Source organism: Ambystoma mexicanum, chromosome 6q (genome assembly GCF_040938575.1).
Source record: "Ambystoma mexicanum isolate Mex_15411 chromosome 6q, UKY_AmexF1_1, whole genome shotgun sequence".
Taxonomy (NCBI): domain Eukaryota; kingdom Metazoa; phylum Chordata; class Amphibia; order Caudata; family Ambystomatidae; genus Ambystoma; species Ambystoma mexicanum.
This window is the reverse complement of record NC_090937.1, coordinates 703849620-703876934: the sequence shown is the minus strand read 5'-3', so window position 1 is coordinate 703876934 and position 27315 is coordinate 703849620. Positions and strand designations below refer to the sequence as shown.

The following is a 27315-nucleotide window of genomic DNA, read 5'->3' as shown; positions in this document are numbered from 1 at the left end:
AAGCTGCCAGTGGACGCGGATCTGCTCTCCAGGGAAGGAGGCGCCATCCTCCACCACGACCCGAAGTCGCTGAACTTGCAGGCCTGGCTCCTGCAGCGCTAGAGTTTGGAGGATACGACATACCGGCCGACTGCAGAGAGGTTCTTGCAAAGGCCAGGGCGTCCTCGACTCTTAAATGCTACGGACACAAATGGAAGAGGTTCTCTATCTGGTGCCACGCACAGAAGATTAACCCTCTAAGGATTACGGCTCCCCAAGTACTGCCGTACCTGTTGACGCTGGCCAAAGCTGGACTGGCACACGCGTCCATCAAGATTCATCTTGCTGCGATCTCCCGATACACTAGAACCACGGGGCTGACGTCCTTGTGGTCTCATAGTCTGGTGAAAGAGTTCATGAAGGGACTGTTCAGACCGTTCCCGCCGGTGAAGGCTCCGGCCCCGGCGTGGGAGCTCAACGTGGTGCTGACCAAGCTCATGGGACCTCCGTTCGAGCCTCTGCACTCGGCCCCGTTGAAGTTCCTGTCGTGGAAAACAGCGTTTCTTGTGGCCATCACCTCCGCACGACGGGTGGGAGAGATCCAGGCCCTTTCCTGCAAGGCCCCGTACTTGACTTTTCACGACACGAGGGTGGTGCTCAGGACGCACCCCTCCTTCATGCCCAAGGTGCCGTCGGACTTCCATCTCAACGAACCCTTGGTGTTGCCTGTGTTTTTCCCGTCGCCTTCGTCGCCGGCTGAGAGGACTTTGCACTTGCTGGATGTGGCTAGAGCGCTGAAGTTCTACGTGGATCGCACGAAGTGTTTTCGGAAGACGTCACAACTCTTTGTGAACTTTGGACCTGTCAATCAGGGGAAGGCTCTCTCGAAGGCTTCCATTTCCAGATGGCTCTCCGGCTGTATCATGTACTGTCACCGGTTGGCAAACCGACCGCTGCCTGGCCGTCCGAGAGCACATTCCACCAGAGCGATCGCAGCTACCACGGCGTTCCTATCTGGTGTGCCCCTGCTGGACATTTGCAGGGCTGCTACGTGGAGGTCGACGCACACCTTCACGAAATTCTACTGCGTCGATCGGGATTCCAGGGAGGAGTCCAGGGTCGGCCAAGCAGTGCTGCGCAACCTGTTCGCCTGAGGTGAGCCTGGTGAGGAAGTAAGATTGCTTAATGTTGAGTTTGATGTGATGCTTAATGTTGAGCCTTTGCCACCTCCCGTGGTTGTGCATGTGGGTACTGCTATGTATTCTTTATTCATGAGCATGTGAATCCTTGCCAGACCCCATGCTGGAGAAGGAACAAGTTACTTACCTGTAACTGTTGTTCTCCAGCATGGGTCTGGCATGGATTCACATGCGAACCCTCCCGCCTACCCCTCTGCGGCTCTTCACTTGGTCATACTGCCACTTCACGTGCTTCCAAATCTGAAGATGGCTGCCAGAGGCGGGGCTTAGGTAGAGGGCAGTCATTGGCTGTGGTCAGTATGACGCAGAGACCAGTGATTGGTTACTACTACGAAAGACAGATCAGAAACGAAACTGATACTGGTCTTTTCTTTACCGAGGATTCCCAGCCTGACGACGGGGAATATTCATGAGCATGTGAATCCATGCCAGACCCATGCTGGAGAACAACAGTTACAGGTAAGTAACTTGTTCCTTTGTCATGCAAGGGAAGCACTATCAGTTCAAGGCTCTTTGCTTCGGACTGAAGTCGGTGACCAGAGTCTTTACAGTGTGCCTGGCTCTGGCGGCCATCTGCGACTACAGGAAATTCATGTGTGCCCATACCTCGTCAACTGGCTCATCCGGACCAAATCAAGGGGCATCGCCGTCGACCACACGGAGAGGACCATCCGTCTGCTGACTGATCTGGGGTTCTCGGTGAACTATGCAAAATCCTGTTTGACTCCATCGCAGAACACCGTTACTGGGGTCCAGACTCAACATGGTATCCTGTCTGGTGGCTCTGTCGGAGGAGCGGATAACTGCCATACTAGGCAAGGTGCAATGGCTGTTCGCAACTGAATATCGCCACGATGCAAGCCATCAAGTCGCTGCTCAGCATGATGTCATCATGCATCTACCTGATCCGGCTCTGCAGGCTGCGGAGGAGTCCGCTCCCGGAATTCCTGGATGCCCGTTGGCTCCAGGTGGCCGCAAGCTTCAAGAACAGGATCATTCTCGATGAGTTCAGTCGAGCCATAGTGGTAAGGCGTGTGCTCCAACATCGCTGGGGGCACACTGGAAGTCTCCACGCCAGAGGCCTGTGGCTGGTGGAGGGGAAGACTCTACACATCAAAGTCCTGAAACTACGGGCTGCGTTTTGGGCCCTCAAGTCTTCCCTTCCGTCCCTTAAGGGCAAAGTGGTGAGGGTCATGAGTTGTGGCACTGGGGCGTAGCCAAGGGATGTTCCACATTCCCTTTGACCTGGAGGGAGTCAAACAATGTCACCGACTCCCTCTGCATGGAGCTACGCTCTTGCAATGGGTGGGAGCTTTGGCAGGATGATGTGGACAACCTCTTCCTCAGGTGGGGCAGTCCCCAGATCGATCGGTTTGTGATAGCGATGAACACCAAGTGCCGGAGGTTCGCCAGCAGGTTCCCCCAGCTGCTGAGCATGGGGGACGCATTCTCCTTCCCTTGGGAAGGCCTGTTCATGTACACATTCCCTCTACTAAGATGGTACCGGTGCAGGATGATCAGCGGCAGATTTGGTACCTGGACCTTCTCAGCATGTCAGCGTCCTCTCCAGTCAAGCTGCCAGTCATCGTGGATCTTCTCGCCAGGGAAGGAAACTCAATCCTGCACCACGACCCAGGATCGCTGAACCTGTAGGCCTGGCTTCTTCAGCATTAGAGTTTGGTGGTTAAGAGCTGCCGGTGGACTGCTGGGAGGTCCTCGCCACGGCGTTGTTGACTCTGAAGTGTTATGGACACAAATGGAAGTGTTTCGCGACTTGGTTCAAGTCACAGAAGATTGACCCTCAGAGGGTCACAGCTCCTCAAGTCCTTCCGTACTTGTTGTCTCTGGCTGAGTCAGGGCTGGAGCACGGCTCCATCAAGGTGCATCTAGCGGCTATCTCCCGCTACACCAGGTCTCCGGGAAGGGCTTCTCTTTGGGCGCACAGTCTAGTGAAGAAATGAATCGAAGGACTGTTCTGTTCGTTCCTGCGGGTGAAGGCTCCTGCCCCAGCGTGGGAATTCAACGTGTTGCTGACTAGGCTCATGGGTGGGAGTCAAGGGGGCCCATTTGAGCCAATGCATCGGGTTCCACTTCAGTTCCTGTCTTGGAAGGCAGCTTTCCTCATGGCCATCACTTCTGCCAGGAGAGTAGGAGAGATCCAGGCTCTGTCCTGCAAGCAACCTTACTTCACTTTCCACGTGACGAGGGTGGCGTTTCGGTCGCACCCCTCCTTTATGCCCCAAAGTTTCATCAGAATTTCATCTCACCGAGCCCTTGGTGTTACCTGTGTTTTTTCAGACACCTTTGTCGCCGGCTGAAAGGACTTTGCACTTGCTGGATGTGGCTCGAGCGCTGAAGTTGTATGTGGCCCGCACGAAGAGTTTCCGGAAGACTTCTCTGCTTTTTGTGAACTTTGGGCCTGTGATTCATGCGAAGGCCTTGTCCAAGTCTTCCATCTTCAGGTGGCTCTCAGACTGCATCACTCATTGTAACTGGTTGACGGACTGACCGCTGCCTGGCTGGCCGAGAGCCCATTCTACCAGAGCGATTGCTGCCACGACTGTGTTCCTGTCTGGTGTGCCCCTGCATCTGCAGGGCTTCTACGTGGAGGTCTGCGCACACCTTCACAAGATTCTACTGCGTCGACTGGGATTCCAGGGAGGAGTCCAGGGTCTGCCATGCAGTGCTACGCAACCTGTTTGCTTGAAGGTGAGCCTGTTCCGGAGGTAAGAGTAATTGCTTCTGTTGAGCCTTTCCACTTCCTGTGGTTGTGTAATGTTCTACTGCTATGTATTCATTCATAATCATGTGCATCCATGCCAGACCCATGCTGGAAAACAATAGTTACAGGTAAATAACGTGTTCCATATTGGACAACTTTGACAGTGTCTGCCTTACTTTGTTCTGCTGTCTTCTGGTCCCCCAGTTTCCCAATACGACTTGTTGACACTCCCTCCCCAGATATGGATGGACTTCTAAAGTTAATGCCTACACAAAGTTGTTAACCTACCAGTATTTCAATGTAAGTAGCTGTTGGTTGATGAATGGTTTGCTAACCTGAAACTATTATTACACTTATTGGTTGCTCATCTAAACGTCTACTATTGAATTGAGTTTCAGCAGCAAATATCTATTGTATATGTATCTGTGTGTACTAATTTTACTTGCCTCAATTGCATATTGATTTAACATTGCCTTAGTGCATATAATTAGCCATATATTTATAGAACTAGAGTGTGTGTTTCCTTGACTTTTGTGTGCTCAAAGGCCTTTGTACTCACCTACAGCCCTTCTCACTCCTAGACTAAGCCTTGCTGCTCGTCCATTGCTACCAAACATTAGCCCATTGTGCCTATGCTGAATGTAGCCCTTTGTGCCTATGCTGAATGTAGCCCTTTGTGCCTATGTTGAATGTAGCCCATTGTGCCTATGCGAACGTTAGCCCACCTTTGTGCCTATGCTGAAGTTAGCCCAATAGGTCTATGCAGAAATTAGTCCACTGCCACTGTGCCTATGCTATACTTGGCACACTGTGTCCCTGTTGAATGCAGACTATCGCAGCCCTCCATACCTATCATGAACCTGGCCTGACCTAGCCTAAGCCAAATAGGTATTAACTTGAGCTGATCCAGCTCCTTGTAGTTTGTACAAGCTGCCTTCAGTGACACTTGCACGCCCTAGTACTCCGAACTACAAACCTAGCTTAGTACATCCTTATGTCACTACCTAGAAGGTGCATCCTTATTTACAATATGCCACCGTCCATGCAACATTACATCATGAGCATTATAGCTGGTAGCCTCTTAACCCACTTATGCCTACTGCTCATCATCCTTCAGACACTGCACAGTAGCCACCCCATAACTAACAAGAGCGCTCCACACAATTTTACCATTCTTCTCCTAGTAACCCCCCAATACCATGGATTACCCTGACCAGAGTCCCTCAAGCTGAGCGCAAAGCAATCATGCACTCTTCCCCTTAGAAACTCTAGACTCCGAGCGAGACTCACTAGACTCCATGAGCCCCTAACTAGAACCCTAGCAACCGCCAACAAAAGATCCAATAATCACAAGGTAAACATCACCCACCTTAATATCGTAAGACCTCTAACTACTCCCACTAAAATAAAATCTACCCAACCCATGGTACTGACCTCCCCGCTTAAAGGAGAATTAATAAATGCCAGATCCCTCACTGCACATGCCACAGATATCTGCAACCTAATATTGGCCGCTAATCATGACTTTCTGGCTATCAGTCTTGGCTGCATGACGCTGCTGGACCCCTACTTTCATTAGCAATACTGGATGGGTACACCATACTAAGACAGGATAGAACTAATATGCGAGGCGGCGGCATTGCCCTCATTGCTAAGACTAGCCTAGGCATGAGAACTACACCCACCCCAGCGTCTGAATCGTGTGAAGCACTTACTTCAAACTTCCTCTATTTAACACCCAGACATTGACTTTCCACCTTATTCACAGACCACCTGGTCCCATAGGAATATTCAAGGAGGATCGCCACAGCCTACTTTCCAATAACCTTAAAATATCCTCACAATTACTTGTTTTAGGAGACTTTAATTTGGGATACAATGACCCCTCAGACAAATACGCCATCACCATTGCCAACACTTTCTGAATTGGGCTTAACTCAAAAAATCCTTGAACCCACTCATACTAAAGGTAGAATCCTTGATTGGCTGGCTGATTAAAATTGCACTGCCAACATCAAATCTATCTCCCCACAACTGTGGACAGACCATTTCCTCTTCTTTGAAATCGCCACCTCGAGACCTATCTCTCTAGCCCCTACCATGGCCAACAAGGAACAAAAAGAGCATTACTAAGGATAAAGTGATTCCCGCTAACCTACCTACTCTTAACCAATTAGCAGATCACTTAGACCCGCAAACACTCGACGGGTTTAATAAAATTGTTAACCACACTTGACAACATTGGCCCCCTAAAACTTAGACCCAGTAAACCCAAATCCCAGCTAAATAAATGGTTCACCCCTGAACTAAAGGATTTACGACTACTTTAGAGGAGCTGTGAAACCGCATGGAGGCTAATCCCCTCAGAAGACCATAAAAATGAACTAATGGAAATCTCCTCCAAATACAAAAAGGAAATCCACATGGCTACGTGAAACTTATATAACAAGCATATATCTAATGCTAATTCAAGTATGAGGGAACTGTTCACTATCCTCAAGGAATTAGTCACCCATCCCTATCCCAGACATCTGCTCCAAAGATAAAACCTGGTGTGCAAATATACAACAAGCACTATCAAATAAAGTAACTATGCTCCAAAAGAAAATAGCTAAGAAAAAAACCTTTCTCAATCAACCAGCCCAGACCAATAACCTGAGTACCAACCCCCTCTCAAATGAACAATACTCAGCTGTGCGATTCATGTTCTCAAAAACCTCTATCCTTGAGGTAGAGAAAGTCATCCTCTCTCTCAAGCCATCCAACTGCCAAGGCGACCTCTGCCCAGCCCAGTTTATAAAAGACGCTGCCAAAGATCTCTCCCCATTTGTATCAATGCTTAATTTGCAACGGGTACCGTGCCCACCAACCTGAAACCATCATGGGTACTACCGCTGCTCAAAAAGCAAACCCTAGACCCACTTATACCCACAAACTACCGTCCCATCACAACAGTCCCATTTCTGCTTAAAATCCTGGATAGACTTTCTTCTAACCAAATTCAAAAACAACATAAGCTCTTAGGAGCATGTCAATCAGGATTCCGCCCTCCACATGGTACTGAGACTGCCCTCATCGATTTGAAGGCTCAAATAGATGAACTGCGAGACAAAGGTAAACCAGCCCTTCTCCTGTTGATGGACCTTTCAGCTGCATTCGATCTTGTCGACCATAAGGTCCTTTGCTGCCACCTAGATTCAGCTGCACATTTCTCCAAAGAGGATATAACCTGGATTGAGTTTTTCCTCAGTGATAGGACTATGAGGGTGTTCTCCCATTCAGCAGCGGCTGATCCGATCACCATACTATGTGGAGTTCCCCAGGGGTCCTGCGTCTCCCCCACCTTAAACAACGTTTCTACTAAGCCCCTTTTTGATGATCTGGACGTTCTTGGTATCACCTACACTAACTATGCAGATGATACCCAGATTCTCCTCCCACTTTCCAAGGATTACGAGGATTTGGCCTTGGTAAATAAGGTGCATCATCATCCAGGCATGGATGGCAACCCATGGTCTACGCCTAAATGATGATAAAACAGAGCTAATCATCCTGGGTACTCACCTGAATCTTAAAAAATGAGGCCAACAAGTAAAGTGGATAAACATTTTTAAAAAAAATTAGGACAAGACTACACCTCGTTTGAGATTGATGGCAATATCATCAAGGTGTCCAATAAGGTGAAGACACTTGGCTTTTATCTGGACTCCGCCCTCTCCTTCGATAAACAGGTGAAATCCCTAGCATCTGACACAGCTTACACCTGTAAGCTCATCAGAGCAGGTAAACACTTTTCTCTTTGATAACTGCATTATTTTAGCTAGAGCCCTGATTTTGTCTAGGCTCGATTATTGCGATGCCCTATACATCGGTGCCAATAAAGCTATCATCCACAGAATTCAAATCCTACAAAATAATGCCTTAAGAGCAGCTCTTGGCGTGTCCAAAAGATAGCATATCTCCAAGAACAGGTGCCAAAACAACTGGCTGGCTACCCAAAACAAAATCCATGTAAAAGTTGCATCCCTTGTTCACAAAGCATTGAATAATGCCGCACCCAGCTATCTCATGGATAGATTCCTAAAGAGAAGCTCCACCCGACCGGAAAGAGCCACCAATGTCAATAGCCTTATCGTACCGCGTTTCAGGCTGGCCAAGGCTGGGGGAGGCAGCTTCCAGGTCCGAGCGCCCAATTATGGAATTCACTGCCACATCATCTACGTGAGGAACAGTCCTTCCTGAAATTCAGATCCAACTACACTAATCTACTGAAGTCGGCCGACACTTAGTTGCCCACTAGTTCCTCCCTGACTCCTGATACCGCCCAGAGCACTTACACATATATTCAATATCCTGTTGCTCTTTTGTATATCTTCCCTTTAGGCTAGCGACATCATGTTCGTGCCGCGTGCCTGTGACAACCTGCTCGGGCCTGTACATATTTTATTGTACTGATATTCTATGAACGGTATATCTTTTGTTTGTGCTTGGAATCCGTATCTGACCTTCTATGGCCTGTACATAATGTGTTTTTGCTTGTTCATGTAACCCTAAGCCTCACATATTCTGTACTGCTGCGCCCGGTTACCTTCGGGTCTGGTGCGCATTATAAGTGAATAAAACAAACCAACCTTTTGGGTAGTTCAGGCCAAACCTAAGAGTTGGAGCCCTGTACTCCTAAGAGTGAGACTTCTACAGGTGGACTGATGCAATAACCCCAGATCCTTCCCGGAAATAGTCAACACTTCATGCCCAAGTCTTTTTGTACCTGGTCAAGTTATGTCCAGTGGTTTTTGCTTTGCACTGCACAGACATTTGGACTTTTTCCTCTTTGGGAAAATGAATGAGGACTCGGCCAAAACATTATTTTAGTTTCTTAATTGCTTTTCATTTATTTAACGTGTCTTTCGAAAAACATCCAGTCTGGGATGACCCTTGACAAGCTTTGTTTGCAAAATTTAAGCCAAAACCGTCATGCGATTCTACAGTTGTTGGCAATTAATCTTTTGGGTTTCCTATGTATCTTGATAATTAAATTAAAATAGATATCTGTCCTAGTATAGTAGAACTTAGTTTATATGCATTGTGTTCTCTTGGGTTATGTATTCATTACTAACTCTGCCAACCCACCATCCTCCCTGCCTTGTGTGAACCCTGCCTGGTTTGATATAGCTACCAAGAAGAGAGTGGTCCAACTGTTGGTTGGAACCCTGTCTGGCTGTTGGATATGTTACCTTATTTGGGCTTATACCCCGCACCGCTGCCACTTTCTTGGTGCCCTGGCGGAACTAAAAGAAAGGGAGACTGAGAGGGCTTTGTTAGTGGGATTAGATGGTTTCACTCTGCTCACCAAAAGGCTGTAGAAAGTCCTATTAGCATACACCTTGTAAATGTGCTCGTTAGTGGAAGTGTGTGTGTGTGTGTGTGTGTGTGTGTGTGTGTGTGTGTGTGTGTGTGTGTGTGTGTGTGTGTGTGTGATGTGTGTAGTGCATGTTTTTTAAATGGACATTCACCTACTTTCTTCTATTTTTTTGCAGATTTGACCCATCTTAGAGACCGAAATGTCGAGGACCTATCTGGAGGAGAACTTCAGCGATTTGCTTGTGCTGTTGTATGCATCCAGAAAGCAGATATGTATGTCAAATATGCACTTCAGAAAATGTGTTCATTATCCGAGCACCAGAATTTGACTGCTTAACCCTTTTTGTAAATGTTCATGCTTATTAACTGAGAGGGACATAGGTGCACTGTTAAGAGGTGCCCCTTCTCTGATCAATTTAGAAATCTTGAATGCGAGATCACTCTTGCATTAGGTAGGCAAACCAATTTGCAGTTTGTTCTGAATGACATGTGATGCACAGATGTGCTTGTTGCCACTTCGTTATACACTAGTTATCGAGTAGCACAAATGTAACCAACTTACATCTGTATGTATGCATCTTCTGAGGTATAATCAGAGGTATTGTGCCCCCCCACCCCCAGTGAATTCTGGTATGTACACCTAATCTGTTTTCTACGTGTCTGCTTTGCATGCTGCATGAACAGAATACGTTTCATTGGTCACAATAAAGGGCTCTAGAACCACAACATATTTTTGTTACTTCAGTTTTTCTGAAGTCCAACTAAGGGCTTAGTAAAACCATTCAGCTGAGGCAGTACAAGATTCCACTCTTAGTGTAAGGCTGTACCACCTGAGTTCAGGGTAGCGTAGACAGAGCAGCCAGGCTTATTTTACGAGCGATAGTGGGCTGTAGAATCCGTACAAAGAAATGGTATTATACATATGATGTAAAGATCACTGACACACTATGTATTGTAAAGATAAAGTTATTTTTTTATATATAAGCCGACCAAGAGATTCTTGGGCAAGTACTATCATAATGCATATAAACACATAATAAAAACACAGTATGCTTTAAATACACAGATCAAAGCCCAGACCTTATTTAGAAAACCGAACAGTAATTCTAGTGGGGGATGGGGGATACCTTTTTATATACACATTTGGTATAGGGCACACCCATTCTTGGGGAGTCAAACCAGATTACTTTACAGTAATCCAAGGTTAGTAGACCATGTCAGTTATGCAGTGACACTCAACAAGGAAATCGGATAGTCGACCAAATTGCAAATACACTTTTCTGAATAGTGGAACTCGGATTCAACGAACAGTATATAACTTTGCTACTTTTGTGATAAGTTATACTAGGTGAGTAAGACCTTTTTGGTGTAATATACAATTACAGCTGCTTTTCAGCTCAGTGGAACATGGGCCAAAATGAGCACAAACTCTACACTAATTTTGTGTGCACCAGGCAGACCAAGGTCAGCTATACCTAAAGGATCACTTTTCAGGAATGGCACACAGCTAATCTAGGCAGATAAGACCTTATATTGTAATATATTATTAGTTGCTTTTTAGTATCAGTGGAACACAGATTGAGATGAGCAATAACTCTTTAACTTGTTTTAGGATCGTACACTGCTAACACAAGGTAAGTAAAACCTGTGCACTTTTTTTTTTATCTTGAATTGTATTGATGGAACCAACTGTACATATCACAACAAAGCATTATTGGATCTTCAAATTCAACTCTCTCTCCTACCCGCCCCAACAACAAAACAGGTGGTTCAGTGCAGTGTCTCTTCTAGGCCCTGTGTCTCCACTTCCACTGTGGAGACTAACACCCTCAACAAGGCCCGCTGTGGAACTTGGCTTGTGGCGATGTGCCCTTCCGGTGATGTACTGTCCGCATTAGCCCTTCATCCCTTGTGCTGGAGACCCCCTGGTTTCAAGCTCTACCCCCCCGCCCCCCTGTTGGGCTCTCTGATAACCGGGCCCTACACTGAGGTCATTGGTGAGGGCCAGGAAGGTAAGCTCTCAATGCTTCTCCCTTCCCTCCACAGAGCCCATTGTACCCCCAGACACAGATGGTTCATCAGCCTATTCAGTATTTACCTGTATGCTGCCCAGATTAAGACCCTTACTTTAGCCGGGTGGGTATCCCTATCTTCTAAGTAAGTTCAATATGTCCCCAGGTTGTCCTTCATATGTTCCGGAATCACTTGTAGCTGGGCAGCTTTATAATAGAGGGCATAGTCTGGGAAGCCAAAGCCCACCTCTTCCCTTGGGAGGGTGAGGGTGGATCTATTGATCCTCGCAGTCTAGTTTAGTTGGAGGTCACTAAAATAGGCTTCCGGGATCTTTTTGTGTAGGGCTGTGAATAGGTATAAATGTCATGGGAGAATGTTCATTTTTACCTCTGTCATTCGCCCATCCCACGGGAGAATTTGGGTGCCACAACGGTTTAGATTCGTTTTTAAGGCCGTCGGAAGAGGTTCATAATTAACCGGCGCAAGCGTCGCCAAGTTTCTAGGGATCCTAACCCGCATGTATGAAATCCCCGATTGCTCTACCCTTACCCCAACATAAAGTACCTTTTTTGTCTAGGTGCGGGTCTGTGGCACGGATCGGCATTTTCGCTGATTTGGGTTTAATTTGCAGGCCTGAGAAGGCCCCAAATGTTTCAATGAGAGCAAACAGTGCGAGGAGTGAGCATCTAACAGATACCCCAGTATGTCACCAGCAAATGAGGAGAGTTTGATTTAACTTCTCCTCTCTGAATACTCTGTATTCCCTGATTTCTATGGCTTTTGCCAGGGGCTCCATTGTGAGTGCATATAGTAGAGGGAATAAGGGGCATTCCTGTCTCGTGCCTCTGGTCAGTTGGAAGGGTGCTGATAGTTACCCATTAACCTGGACCCGTGCGTGCGGTGCCCTCTATAGCACTCCCAACCATTTCCTGTTATTTTCCCCTAGTCCCATCTTTTCCAGGAGGATAGCCATATATTTCCATGCAACCCTGTCAAAAGCTTTGAGTCTAAAGAGAGGCGACATGCATCGAGGTCGACCTCCTGGGCATAGTGCATTAGGTTTAATGTCTTCCTAATAATGTCTGAGCCCTGACGCCCTCTGATGAAGCTGACCTGGTCCCGGGGGACCAGGGATGGCATTGCTCCCTCAAGTAGCTTTCCTAGCACCTTCGCCAGGATTTTTACATCTGTATTGAGTAGGGGGATTGTTCGATAGAGCGAGCACTGTGTCTGGTCCTTACCCTCTTTCGGGATCACCACAACGTTGGCATCCATCATTGATTTGGGCAGTGTAACCCCCTCCAGCACTGCGTTGAAGACTCTCGTCCGGTACAGGGCCAGAGTGGACCGATATAACTTGAGGAATTTAACAAAGAACCCATCTTCGCCCGTTGTCATGCCCCATTTCATTGATTTGATTGCCTGGATGGCCTCTTCCTCTGATATTGGAGCGTCTAAGTCAAAGGTGGTTTCTCTGGGTATGCCTGGAATGGGTAGTTGTGCCAGGAATTCAATTCGATTAGTCGCCATCAAATTCTTAATTCTATAAGAGTTTCTAATATTGTCTGAAAGCCGCCCCTATACTAGTGGTGTCATTGTGCGGTCCCCTCATCTGTTCGCATGGCCCTAACCATCTTACTTTTCTGTACCTCCCTCAGTTTCCAGGCTAGAATCTTATCTGCCTTGTCGCCCTTATCGTAGAATTTTTGTTTAAGAAAGTGCAGTTTCTTCTCGGTCTTGCTCAGCAGGACGTCTTACTGTGCTTTATCGGTCTCCAGTGATCTCGTCTGGTTCAGAGAAATGGAACCTCTCAGGGCCCGTCCCGGTTGGAACTCTGCATTTTTCCCCCTAAGGAGGTCTTCCTGTCTCTTCCTCGTCCTTTTTTTTTTTTTGGGATCCTATCCATATTAAAATTCTCTGGATTGTGTCCTTGAATGTGTGCCATAAGGTGTGTGGACCCACCTCCTCATTATCGTTGAGCTAAAAATATTCTGTAATATCTGCGAGCAATGCGTGGGCAGTTTCCCTATCTTTCAGGAGAGTCATTGCATTTCTACCTCCCTGTCCGTGGGCAACCTCAGCTGTCTCCCACCATTATGCGCACTAAGTCATTATCTGACCAGGGTACTGCGTCTACCCGGGAGTCCTCAACATGACTAAACAAAGCGTCGTCTACCATGTGGTTGATCCTTGAAAAGGATTCATGAGCTTGTGAGTAGAATGTGAAGACGGGATCCCCTGCGGCTGGAGGGGTCAGTCCACCAATCCCAAATCCACGTATATTTTATGGAAGTTCCGAGACTTGGTTTCATCTAGCTGGGATGGTCTGTGTGCCCATTCTTTTCCTGTCTCTGGAGGTGGTCCAGTACCATGTGAAATCCCCTACTACCATAAGGGGTCCCCCTATAAAAAGTTGCAGCTTGTCCCGAACACTTACCAAAAGGTTATCTGGCCTTCGTTCAGGCAGTAGATCACTCCCAGTGTCAATGGATTCCCTTTGATATCTCCTTTAACAAATAGGTAACGACCTTCCGGATCCCTCAGTGTTGCTTCCACCTCGAAAGCCAGAGGGACTGCCATAATAATGGCTACCCCTCTTTTTTTTATGTAAATGAGGCCTGGTGTTAAGCAGAATTGCATGCAGTACCCTCTGGGAGCACCACATACAATTAGGACTACAGGTGTAAGCAAAACCAACCTTTGGTATAAGTCTGTACCACACAGTTTTTGGTAGCGAGCTGAGCAGCCAGGCTTATCTCAAGAGGGAATGTGAGCAGTACAAGGATGTTACACAAATGTCTTACAATCACAGTGGTTCAAGTAGACACTTTTCTCCAGCATGGGGTCTGGCATGGATTCACATGCTCAGAAATATTCCCAGTCGTCGGGCTGGAAATCCTTGGTAAAGAAAAAAATCAGTTTTGTTTCTGAACTTTCTTTCTCCTAACAACCAATCCCTGTCTCTGGGTCTTACTGCCCCCAGCCAATGACTGCCCTCTACCCAAGCCCCTCCTCTGGCAGCCATCTTTCAGAATTTTACCACACGTTCAAGCTCTCGAGCTTTTACTGCATTTTGCGATTTTTATTTTTTAATTTATTTTTTTATTATTTGAATTTTTTTCAAGAGTTTTGCTCTATTTTTTGGTCAATCGAGCCTCAAGCTCCATCGATCCATCAGCCTAATGGGGACCTGTTTTTCAGAACTTTCTATGCCCCTCAAGGGCTATTATTATTATTATTATTATTATTATTGTTTTTTTTTCGAGTTCACTTCTTGGAGGATTCCAGGAGATTCTTGGAGGCCTACACCGCGTGGACATGGCTGAGGATAAAGGAGATTCAACGCCTCTGAGGATCTGCCCAGGATGCGGACTACAAGACATCTTCCTGGATGATGGGCACTCCCTGTGCCTTTATTGCCTACATTCGGGCAGCTTGCACATGGAGGAGGCCTGTGCGTTCTGCAAGGAGATGGTGCCACACACCATGAAGGACCGTCGCAAGCAGCTCGCCGAGTGGCTGCAGACGAAGATCCCGGTGGCGGGTGAGCCCCAGCAGCATACTTCTCCCAAGAGAAAATCTGAGCAGTCTTCTAAGACCTTTGAGGGCGCTCTGGCGACAGGGGCCCAACATAAGGCAAAGCACCATGAGTCAGAGGGCAACGGAAGCGCTGTTGGTACGGGCTCCGCACAGCCAGGCCAGCCACAGCATCGCCAACGCCGTCAACCACGAGCCAACGCTCCAGCTCAGCGAAGAAAAGGAAGTCAGACCACCCGGGTAAGCTTCTGGAGAAGGCCCGGTTGTCTGTGACGGAGAAAGCAAAGGGGGAGCGAGGTTTGCCCCCCCCCCCCACGGTGAAGGCCTCAGACGTGCCCATGGTCGTAAAGGCCCAGGTTCACCAGGCTAAGGCCTCTATTGAGGGAGTGCTGGCGTCCCTGGCGAAAGCTGCATATGCGTTCCCAGTGGAGATGACCCCCAAGATGAGTGTTTCCCTGCCCACTCCGAGGGAATCGTCTTTCCTGCCCATTGAGAAGACTCCTGTGAAGACGATGCCGATCATCTCCCCGAGGCCGTCGCCCCTGGCCAAGAAGAGGGGTGTGGGGGGCAGCACGGACTCTGATATCTCCGAGGAGGAGGAGCTCTCGGGCCTGAAGACAGTGCCTGACAAGAAGTTCGTCGAGACCAGGTCCTATGGGAAGGACCCCGACGAGGCAGACGTGGAAAGCGACGAGGGAAGGCAGGGTGATGAGGAACCAGAGGACGCCACTGCTGACGCTCCCGTCACAACCGCTGCCACCACCGACGGACATGTCGGCGGACATCCTACAAGCCCTGCACACCCTGTGCTCAGAGATAAGGACATCGATGCCCGTGCCTCCGACGGGCGATCCAGCAGCGCCTGGACCATCAGGGGATCCGCCACCTAAGTGGAGAATAGTACATCCGCCTCCATCCCCTCCGCCGAGGGACGAGACTGAGTCGGAGACGACGGAACGGACCTCCCGTCGCCGGCACCCAGGGCTTCACCACCCGACGGGATTGGCTCGTTCCATGCCATGAGATCTAGGGCCTCGGAACTATTTCAACGGAACCCCGAGGAACAGAAGGAGGGATTCCTTTATCAGCGCCAAGAGGAAGACTGTGCTCTTTCCCACTGTTGGACGACATTTGGGACAAAGAACTGTCCCTCCTGAAGAACCCGTCCTCGGCCCCGGCAAAGAGACCGGTACGAGAAGAAATACAGGGTGCCAGACTTTGCACCGAGGTGTCTCAGATCTCAGCCGTCCCCAGACTCGGTGGTCTCGACGGCAGCCTGGAAGACATCTGCAGGTTCGGCGGCATCGACTTCCACTTAACCACCGGACGGCAAGGGAAACACGCTAGACGCCATGGGACGACTGTTCATCTCGTCGGTTTCAACGACCATTAAGACGGCCAACGCTCTCTCCATCGTGACCCGCTATGATGGGGAGCTGGACTTCCTTCCAGACAAGCGGGCAGAGGCCCTTGAAATCCTACAAGAAGGCGAGGTGACTTCGGACCATGCCATCACGGTGGCCACGGTCATCGCCGACACCGGCTTCTGACAGATATGCAACAGCGTTTGCCTTCGTCGGTGTGGTTGGCTGAAGGCCACCAACTTCCATCAGGACATCCAGACAAGGGTATTGGACATGCCCTTCGACAGGGACAATTTGTTGGGCAAGATGGGGGACGAATCTCTGCAAGCCATCAAGGCAGATACCAAGACGGCTCGTACCTTGGGCACACTTCAACAGTGACAGCCGTCCTTTCAGGCCTCCGGAGGCAAGTCCCATGGTGCCTCCAAAGGATTCTGTGGCAACTTCTCTTGGTACCGTCAACCGTCATGTTACTCGGCCCAGGAAGCCTACAGGGGCCGCAGCAAAGCCAGAGGAAATCCTTGTCGTCAAGGTCCCCAAAGTGGGTCGTCCACGACGAAGCAGGTCTGAACCGGCCGTGACGTCAGGCTCCCGCGCGAGCACCCCAGTGAGAGGCCTGCTGGCGAACTTCGTCGGCGTGTGGAAGTCCCTCTCCAACGACCGTTGGGTACTGGACGCCCTGGCCCACGGACACACACTGGAATTCCAAAGGAAGTGTCCAAGCGTTCCACCAGTAGCCAGGCAAGAAAACCATGTCCCACAACTACTTCTAGAGGTACAAGCGATGCTGAGAAAGGGCACAATGGAACTCGTCCCGAAGAGGCTCCGGGGCTCTGGAGTGTACTCGCGGTACTTCCTCGTCAGGAAAAAGACAAGTGGTTGGCGGCCCATCCTGGAAGTTCCGGATGGTAGACCTCCAGCACATGCTGGGACAACTGGAGGAAGGGGACTTCCTGTCATCGCTGGATCTGGAGGATGCTTATTTTCACATCCCCATCCACAAGGGGCATCGAATGTTTCTATGCTTTGTGGTCCGGGGGCAACACTATCAATTCAAGGCCCTTTCCTTCGGATTGAAGTCTGCGCCAAGGGTCTTCACCAAGTGTCTGGCGGCGCGGCTGTTGGAGTGAGCCACATCTACCCCTATCTGGACGATTGGCTCATCTGAGCGAAGTCAAGGGAGCTCGCCGTCGAGCACACAGTGAGGACCGTCAGCCTGCTCACGGAACTGGGGTTCTCGATTAAACTATGCGAAGTCCTGCTTGGTGCCATCGCAGGACGCTCTTTCTGGGGGTTCAGGATCAACACAGTGTCGCGCCTGGCTCTGCCGTCGGAGGACAGGATAAAGGCCATCTTGGGCAAGGTACAACGGCTGTTGACCATGGAAGCTGCCAGGGTGAGGTCTATCAAGTCCCTGCTCAGCATGATGTCGTCGTGCATCTACCTGGTTCGGCTGTGCAGGCTGCGGATGCGGCCGCTGCAAGAGTTCCTCGATGCCCGTTAGATCCAGGTATCTGGAAGCTTTGAGGAGAAGATTGCCCTCAACGACAGATTCCACTGAGCAATTCGGTGGTGGGCCGTCCGCACGCATCTTGTGGCGGGCACGGACCTTCAGACCCCAGCACATCAGGTGACGGTGACAATGAACGCCTCTCTTGAGGGATGGGGCGCGCACACTGGAAATCTCCATGCAAGATGCCTTTGTCTCCCGGAGGAGAAGTCCTTGCACATCAAAGTCCTGGAGCTCCGGGCTGTGTTTGGGCCCTCAAATCATTTCTTCCGTCCCTCAAGGGCGAGGTGGAGCGGGTCTTCACTGACAACACCACCACGATGTTCTACATTCGGAAGCAGGGGGGGGGGCACCAGATCCCCGGCTCTCTCCAAGGAAGCGCAGGATCTATGGCACTGGGCCATCGCTCATAGGATTTTCCTGGTACCCTTTCATCTGGCAGGAGTGAAGAACACTGTCGCCGACTCACTCAGCAGGGAGCTGCGCTCTTGCCACGACTGGGAACTTCGGCAGGATCAGGTGGACCTACTGTTTCGACGATGGGGCAATCCCCAGATCGATCTGTTTGCGACGACGATGAACACCAAGTGCCGGGGAGCATGGGGGATGCAGTCTCCTTCCCCTGGGACGGGCTGTTCCTCTATGCGTTGTTGCTGTTGCTTCTGCGACTCCTCAGTCAACTCAGACGGTCCCGGTGCAGAATGATCCTCGTTGCACCGGCATGAGCGAGGCAGATATTGTACCCGGGCCTTCTGGACATGTTGGCGTCCCCTCCAGTCAAGCTTCCAGCGGACGCAGATCTTCTCGCCAGGGGAAGGAGGTGCGATTCTGCACCACGACCCAGGGTCATTGAACTTGCAGACCTGGCTCCTGCAGCGCTAGAGTTTGGGGGATATGATCTCCCGGCGGACTGCAAGGAGGTGCTTGCCAAGGCCAGGGCTTGGTCTACGCTGAAATGCTACGGCCATAAGTGGAAGAGGTTTGCCGTCTGGTGCCATGCACAGAAACCCGACCCTCTACCGATTACGGCCCCACAGGTGCTGCTGTATTTGCTGTCGCTGGCCAAGGCAGGGTTCGTTCATGCCGGTGAAGGCTCCGGCCCCTGCGTGGGAGCTCAATGTGGTGTTGGGTCTACCGTTCGAGCCTCTGCATTCGGCACCGCTGACGTTTTTATCGTGGAAGACAGTGTTTCTTGTGGCCATAACCTCCGCACGAGTGGGAGAGATCAGTCCCTCTCTTGTAAACCACCTTACTTGACATTTCACGAGAGGAGGGTGGTGCTGCGGACGCACCCCTCTTTCATGCCCAAGGTGCCGTCGGACTTCCATCTCATCGAGCCCTTGGTGTTACCGGTTTTCTTCCCATCGCCTTTGTCGCCTACTGAGAGAGCTTTGCACTCGCTGGATGTGGCTAGAGCGCTGAAATTCTACGTGGACCGCAAAAAGTGTTTTTGGAAGACATCACAGCTGTTTGTGAACTTTGGCCCTGTGAACCAAGGGAAGGCCCTCTCCAAGGCTTCCATTTCCAGGTGGCTCCCCGGGTGCATCACCCATTGTCACTGGTTAGCAAACCGACCGTTGCCTGGCTGTCCGAGAGCCCATTCGACCAGAGCGATCGCTGCAACTACGGCCTTCCTGTCTGGTGTGCCCCTGCTGGACATCTGCAGGGCTGCTACGTGGAGGTCAACGCACACCTTCATGAAATTCTACTGCGTCGACCAGGATTCCAGGGAGGAGTCCAGAGTTGGCCAAGCAGTGCTGCGCAACCTGCTCAATTGAAGATGAGGAGGTAGGAGATGCTTAATGTTGAGATGTTGATATGCTTAATGTTGAGCCTTGCCACCTCCTGTGGTTGTGTGTTAGGGAGAATTCTCACCTATGGCTAATTTCTCCTCACCTAATGAGTCCTCCAGCAGCTTTGCTGGATTTATGGAGTTTATTTTTTTCCACTTGGTAAGAGTTCGCGCTTGCCCTCTCCCCCTCCTTTACCTGTGTTTTGCTATGTGTTTCCACCTGTTTTGGTGATTGTGGACTCTGAAGTACAGCACTTCAGTAGCCCTCTTCTTTTTGTGTCACACAGCACTTTCAGTGCCGTGACACAGGGTTGTCTTTGAGACTTCCCTCAACCCCATTTCTGAGGTGACTACTGTCCCCCAGAAAAGGGTAAAGTTACCATTAACTTTACTTAGTCACTCTACCATAGATCCAGTACACCCCATTTTCCATGGAGTACTGTAAAGGGTTCATTAGTATCCCTTTTTATCTGTACCTCCTAGAGCATTGTTTCGCTCTTTTAACTTTTAGACTTGGCTGGTGGCAGTGGTATCTACCCTAACTTTTCTACCGCGATTATATTAGATACACGTGGTACTGTTCTTGGCTATAATATTAGCCTCAAACATAAACCTGCTTGACCAAATCGTCTTTCTTTTGGCTCCGGTTGGGTTTATTCGCCATTTCTTTTTGTTAAAGTCCTTGTGTTTTACTTTGTGCGGCAAACTAGGTTCGCCTTCTTTGTTCACTGTCTTTTGGCGGGCTTCTGCTCAGAAGCCCTCCTCAAGGCGCCTGGGTGTCTAGGTGGGCTGAATGTGAGGGAGGGGTGTAGTCACCCCTTGCACAGGGTATCCTAGGAAACCGAAGTCGCACTTTGTCATGATTGCCCAGGGTAGTTGTCCTGGCTGGACAACCCCCCTGCTGGGGGATTGGCAGCCAGGCTGTGTGAATGGGGGTTTTCGCATAAACGGCAGGTCTCTTGGGCTAGAAGTCAGAGAGTCACCACTGTAACTACAAGGAACCGAAGAGAAGCAGAGAGAACGACAGCTGCTGCAACTACCCCGTCCCGCTGAAGCCCTGCTGCAGTCCTGAGCAATCTACCCTTCGACGATCAGAGAAGATTCGGTCCGGAGTCTTCTTCCCTTGAGCTTGGTGGGGATAACCAGCTCATCTTCCACAGCCAGAGGATCCTCTTCCTTGGTCGAAATCGCTGCACGCTGCTGTAGTTGTCCAGATAGCCACCTGAAGAGCCTCTCCTGTTAAGGAGCGCACCGTTTATTCCTTGTCGCTGCCGGCTTCATCCCTGTGTGGTGCAGACCCCCTTCAGACGTCGTCCTTCACAACGAAGCTCCAGGAATCGTGGGTCTGCGGGAAACCAACAGGAACAACTGGCAGGGCACCAGCTGCACCATTGGAACAAGGTACTGTGTTCTATTTGAGGAAACTGGGTGAATCCCTTTCCTTCATTTCCAAGGCTTGCCCTTGTCTTCCCTCCTTCTTATAACTTTTGCTTCTGAACATTGACAATATCGAAGTACTTTTGGCTACGTTGAATCGTGAACTGTCTGACTGTGTGATCCTCGGCAACAGGCTCCGGTGTCTTTCGACCCTGGCTCCGGCCCTTTCACTTTTGAACTCCTGTCTCTGAGTGTTTCTTGATTCTGCCTGCCTAACCTAAATATTGCCTGTGATTTTTGCCTCCAACTCCCTCTGGGTATTTCAGGTGCTAAGTATGTTTTTGCCCCGGTAGCATTTCATGTCACGGATACGTGTTTATTTAGTAGACCGAACTGTCAAAAAGTGATCGCAATTGTATTCACGGTAACGTGTTTTGTTCCTAACACTGGTTCATTCAACATAGGGTACTTACCTTGAGACTTGCTGTACAAAGTGAATTGGTTAGTTGCAGTATATTTAACGTGTGGTTTTTATTTGAGCTTAATAGAAGTTTTTATAACAAATGGTTTAAAAATAAATGTACTTATATTTTTTTACCTGAAACCTTGAGTCAGTGTTTGCTTGAGTCACAGTAATTGTGGTCCCTTTGTGTAATCTCTGCTACTGCTCATATACTCTTGAGATAAGCCTGGCTGCTCTGCCACTGCTACCACTCTGGCATAATAATACAGGCTTGTACCAAAGGTTAAACTTGTATTGCCACCTGTAGTCTTAATTGTGTGTAGTGGTCCCTAAGGGCACTGCACAGGATTCTGCCTAACATTATGCATGTGTGTACTGCTATTTATTCTTTATTCATGAGCATGTGAATCCATGCCAGATCCCATGCTGGAGAAGGAACAAGTTACTTACCTGTAACTGTTGTTCTCCAGCATGGGTCTGGCATGGATTCACATGCAAACCCTCCCGCCTACCCCTCTGCGGCTCTTCTGTTGGTCCTACTGCCACTTAACGTGCTACCAAATCTGAAGGGGCATAGGTAGAGGGCAGTCATTGGCTGGAGGCAGTATGACTCAGAGACCAGTGATTGGTTGTTAGGAGAAAGACAGTTCAGAAACTAAACTGATTTTTTTCTTTACAGAGGATTCCCAGCCTGACAGGGAATATTCATGAGCATGTGAATCCATGCCAGACCCATGCTGGAGAACAGTTACAGGGAAGTAACTTGTTCCATACTTAAGGTTTCTTGGTAAATTTTTTAATTTATTACACAATCATTTGAAAACTTTCACTAGAAGGAGGCAACTTAATATTATACACAAACACACTTCAATACCAAACCAATAAGTTTCTGAGTAAATTAGGCTCCCCTAAAATGGGAGCAAAATGGCATTTGTTTCTTTTGGAGTAAAAAGGCACAAGTTAATAGAATAGATCACAAATACTTTCTTAGGCAGTGCAAATAGTTTCAGTACACTAGAGGACTTGATTCAGTTAAATAGGCCTAGGCCAAAGTCAATGGGCTAGTGTCTTGGATAGGAAAGAGCAGTTCTTGTAGTAAACTGTAAAGTCTTTGCCAATGTTCTCAGAAGTAGTTTGTATGAAAAAGAATCATATGTTGGGTCACAAGCTGATTAGGCCTGTAAATTGGGAAAGTTTCACAAACTTTCATCACGAGAGGCAAGTTCTCTCAATCGGGTTGACACAGTACCTTAGTATGAAGAAAAAGATGGAGCTGAAGACGTTGGTTCCTGGCACTTCCTGCAGATGTCACTGTTCCTGAGCCTCAGTCGTGGGGACAAGAGGGAGGACGTCTGGGGACTCCTGCACTGCACGGGGACAGGTCAAACAAGCTGGCAAAATGGAAGCTCTTGCTCCGAGTAGCTGTCGTCAAGCACACAAGCTGGTGTCCGCCCTCTCCCCCAACCCCCACCTGGTTAATCCTAACCAGCTCCGAGAATGGTATCTAGGTGGCTTACGAGTTGATGGGTCCCACCAACTCAAAGGAAGAAGTCGTCCTTGAAGGGGCTGCTCTTTCTAAATTAACTTGGTGATTCAGACCTGCAGAATGGCTTCACTTGGCAAACCAACGGTCCAGGAGTTGCAGCAGCCGTCCTCTTCCAGCTCGTCTTCGGTTCTTTCGTTCCAGTGGTCGACTCTGCTTTCCAGTCCAAGAGACTTGCCTTTTAAACAGTTTTCTCCCTTTCATTCCAGCCCAGCTGCCACTCACCCAGCAAGGTGGCTGTCCTTGCCGGACAGTCAACCAGCCAATCACACCAGAGTGCATTTGGGGTCTCCTAGGAGACTAAGCACAGGGAGCTTCGGGCACCTCCCTCACATCCTGCCCACCCCAGACGCCAAAGGCAGTCTTCAGTCCTGAAGCCTGCCAAAGGCATAGAAACAAAGAGACCAAACCTAGTTTGGTGCTCAGACAAACTCTAGAAGGACCTTTTCAAAAAGAAATGGCGAAAAAAGACCGGGACCCGTTTATACAAAGGGGCTTAAGGTGGCATCTTGAAAAACATGGCTCCCGCGATTTTAGCTACTGGTGTTCGCGGTCTGGAAAAATCATGGTAGTTTGTTGTAAAACCACTGCCACCAGCCATTTCTATGGGAAAGGGTAGCATTTGACTGCTACATGAGTTTCTAGACATAGGGGATACTAGGTAACCCCTCCAGCACTCTATTGGAAGATAGTGTGTGCTGGATCTAGGAATTTAAAAAGACTAGTAAAGCCAATTTAACTTTACATTCTCTGGGAAACAGTAGTTTATCCCAGAGAAGGTGTTTAAACCTTGGGACAGCCAAAAAAGGCTTCCCTGTGTCACCCCACTGAGGGTGCTGGGTGACACAAATGAAAAGATGCCTGTGGAGTTGTCTAAAACTCCATAATCAAAGAACACAAGAGTAAAACACATCAAAATTGAGAGTGTGAAAAAAGGCTCACTCTTTCCAGGTAAAAAAAAAATCATGTCCTCAAAATCCAGCAAAGTTGTTGGGGGTCTCTATGGTGAAGGGAATTGGCACATTTATGAGAATTCTCCCTAAAAAGGTGTCCAAAAGTACAGGTAGGGGGACTGTAGGCCTACGGATACAGGCCCAAGTGCAAGGGTTGCCGGGAGGCAGTGCTGGTGTGCAACTGGGTGGGCAGGGACCTGGGCCTGAAATCATAGGGTTGCCAGGTGATCATTGCAGTATCAGACAGGAAATACGCTGGGGAGAGGAAGGGTTTGAGGTGCTTCCGGAATCGGACATGGTTCTCCTCAAGTTTCAGAGCGGCAGGGAGGCTGTTCCAGAGGAAGGCCCCAGTCGAAGAAAGATCTACCACCAACTTGTTGCTTGGAGAAGCGACTGACCCTGAGGGAGTTGGAGGTGGAGGAGTGAAGAGCTTGAGTAGGAAGGTATTTACGAAGAGAGAGTTGGAGGTATTGAGTACCCGGGCCCCAGAAGGCCTTGTAGACAATGCAAAGGGTCTTGAACTTAATACTTGCAGCCACTGGGAGCCAATGCAGAGATTTCAGTCCTGGAGAGATCCCTTGGCTTGAGGCCAAGGACAAGCCTTGCAGTCCTGTTCTGGATGAGTTGAAGAGGGTAGAGATTAGAAGCAGGCAGATTTAGAAAGAGGCTGTTGAAGTAGTCCAGACTAGAGAGAACACTGTAACCATCCCTTCACACGCCCACCTGCCCCCCAACCCCTCCTCTTTTGGTATTCATGATCTTTTTTAACAAAAGCAATTTGCTCATGATACTCAGACAGAAGAAATCACTATAGTTTCTTCTACTAGGATTAACGGGTAAGCCAAGGTAAAGGTAGTTGCCAACTATCTCAATCTGAGTTGAATCTAGTCTCCACGTATGATTTCTTAATTTAATTTTGGGAATCAAACCTTGTTCGATATTTCATAATCTTGGATTTGTTGATGTTCATTATCAAATCATTTCCAGTGGCATATTCGTTAAGTGCAGTGATGGAGTGCTGTAAGTCTTTGGGGGTCTGATCCAAGAGGATGGTGTCATCTGCTTAGCAGAGCCATGGAATTCTAACTCCACCAATATCTTGCAGAATTTTTCTCACCCGCTCCAAGGTCTGTGCCAAGTCTGAGGTGTAGCTTATACAAGGTAGGAGCTAGCCCACATCCCTGTTTCAGCCCATTATTTGTGGAGATACTATCCGTTAAAAGCCCCCACGATTAACTCAGACTCTTACCGATGTCTCAGAGTAAAGTAACTAAATGAAATGGAATCGTTGAGTCAATTTTCCACTTCTCCAGTTTAGCCCAAAGTATTACCCAGTCGAACGCCTTTGAAAATCAGTATAGCATGTATATAATGACTTACCCTCAATAACAGCAGGAGATCTAATGCTTAACAAGACACTAATGTTATGTTTGTTCGAGTGATGTTTTCGTAAACCTGTTTGGAATCTGTGCAGAATTTGGTTAGCTTCCATCCACTGTCTGCGTTTTTTAAACAATATAGATTCAAATAATTTGGAGCTACTATCCAGCCTGGCACAGCCGATAATTAGGCTGATCGTTCCTAGCACCCTTTTTTAAATATAGCTATTAAAACAGAAGTTCTCCAACTTGGAGGAATACAGCCCAATCTCCAAATATCCACATACATAGTATAGAGCGTTCGGGCCTAAAACTCCGGTTTAGCACGCATCACTGCATTTGCCAAACTGGCTGGTCTCGGTGCTCTAGAATTCTTGAGTGCTTTTTTAATACTTAGTACATCCAGTTCATTGAAATCATGCTCGCTACCTTTATAGTCGCTCTGCAATATTGCATTAGGCGACTCCATATCAGACTTAAAATATAGATTCCTAATACATTCCGCCCACTCTTGTATAGTGTTAGGCAAGATTGTATGTAGTAAGCCTGTGGGAGACTACACCAGCCTTGTGTTAGGCAGTATTGCATGCAGTACCCTCTGGAACCACCACATGCAGTTAAGACTACAGGTGTAAGCAAAACCAACCTTTGGTATAAGTCTGTACTACACAGTTTTGTGGTAGTGAGCTGAGCAGCCAGGCTTATCTCAAGGGGGAATGTGAGCAGTACAAGAGGATACACAGAGGTCTTACAATCCGTGGTTCAAGTAAACACTTACACTCAAGGTTTCTTGGTAAAACACTTATTAATTTATTACGTAATCATTTAGAAAACATCCACTAGAAGGAGGCAACTTAAAATCATACACAAACACACTTCAATAACAAACCAATGAGTTTCTGAACAAATTAGGCTCCCCTGAAATAGGAGCAAAATGGCATTTCAGTTACTTTCAATGGGAGTAAAAAGGCACAAGTTAACAGAATAGATCACAAATACTTAGGCAGTGCAAATAGTTTTAGTTCACTAGAGGACTCGATTCAGTTCAATAGGCTTAGGCCAAAGTCAATAAACTAGAATCTTGGATAGGAAAGAGCAGTTCTTGAAGTAAAATGGTAAGGTCTTTGCAAAAGTTCTCAGAAGTAGTTTGTACGAAAAAGAATCATATGTTGGGTCACAAGCTGATTAGGCCTGAAAGTTGGAAAAATTCCACAAACTTTCACCACGAGAGAGGCGTTCTCTCAATCGGGTTGGCACAGTACCCTAATATGAAGCAAAAGATATAGCTGAAGACGTTGGTTCCTGACAGTTCCTGCAGATCTCACTGTTCCCGAGACTCAGTCGTGGGGACAAGAGGGAGGACGTCGGGATTCCTGCACTGCACGGGATCGTCGGAAAACGCTGACAAAATGTAGTCACTTCAGTTTGAGTAGCTGTTCTTCAAGCACACAATCTGGTGTCCTTCCCCCTAGTTAATCCTAACCACTTTCGAGAATGATATCCAGGTGGCTTACCAGTTGATTGGTCCCACCAACTGAAAGGAAGAAGTCGTCTTTGAAAGGCTTCTCTGTCGAGATGAACTTGGCAATTCGGACCTGCAGCAGGGCTTCACCGGGCAAAGCAACGGTCCTGGAGTTGCAGCAGCCGTCCTTTTCCAGCTCGTCTTCGGTTCTTTCGTTCCAGTGGTCGACTCTGCTTTCCAGTCCAAGAGATTCGCCTTTTAAACAGTTTTCTCCCTTTCATTCCAGCCTAGCTGCCACTCACCCAGCAGGATGGCTGTCCTTGCTGGACAGTCAGCCAGCCAATCACGCCAGAGTGTATTTGGGTCTCCTAGGAGACTAGGCACAGGGAGTTTCGGGCACCTACCTCACTTCCTGCCCACCCCAGACACTCAGACGCCAGAGGCTGTCTTCAGTCCTGAAGCCTGCCAAAGGCATAGAAACAAAGGGACCAAACCTGGTTTGGCACGCAGAGACAAACACTAGAAGGACCTTTTAAAAAAGAAATGGCGAAAAAAGAAGACCGGGACCCGTTTAATTAAAGGGGCTTAAGGCGCCATCTTGAAAAACATTGCTCGCACGATTTTTAGCTACCGGTGTTCGCGGTTGGGAAAAATCATGTAG

At 48.5% G+C, this 27315-nt stretch overlaps 1 protein-coding gene across 1 annotated transcript in view; it reads left to right on the top strand.

The window, feature by feature from the left end:
* Positions 1-27315, top strand: part of ABCE1 (ATP binding cassette subfamily E member 1) — a 670940-nt gene that overhangs the window by 347387 nt on the left and 296238 nt on the right. Inside the window, exon 8 of the mRNA XM_069631213.1 lies at positions 9438-9534. Within this exon, the coding sequence (XP_069487314.1) occupies positions 9438-9534 (97 nt within the window). The remainder of the gene's footprint in view (positions 1-9437; positions 9535-27315) is intronic.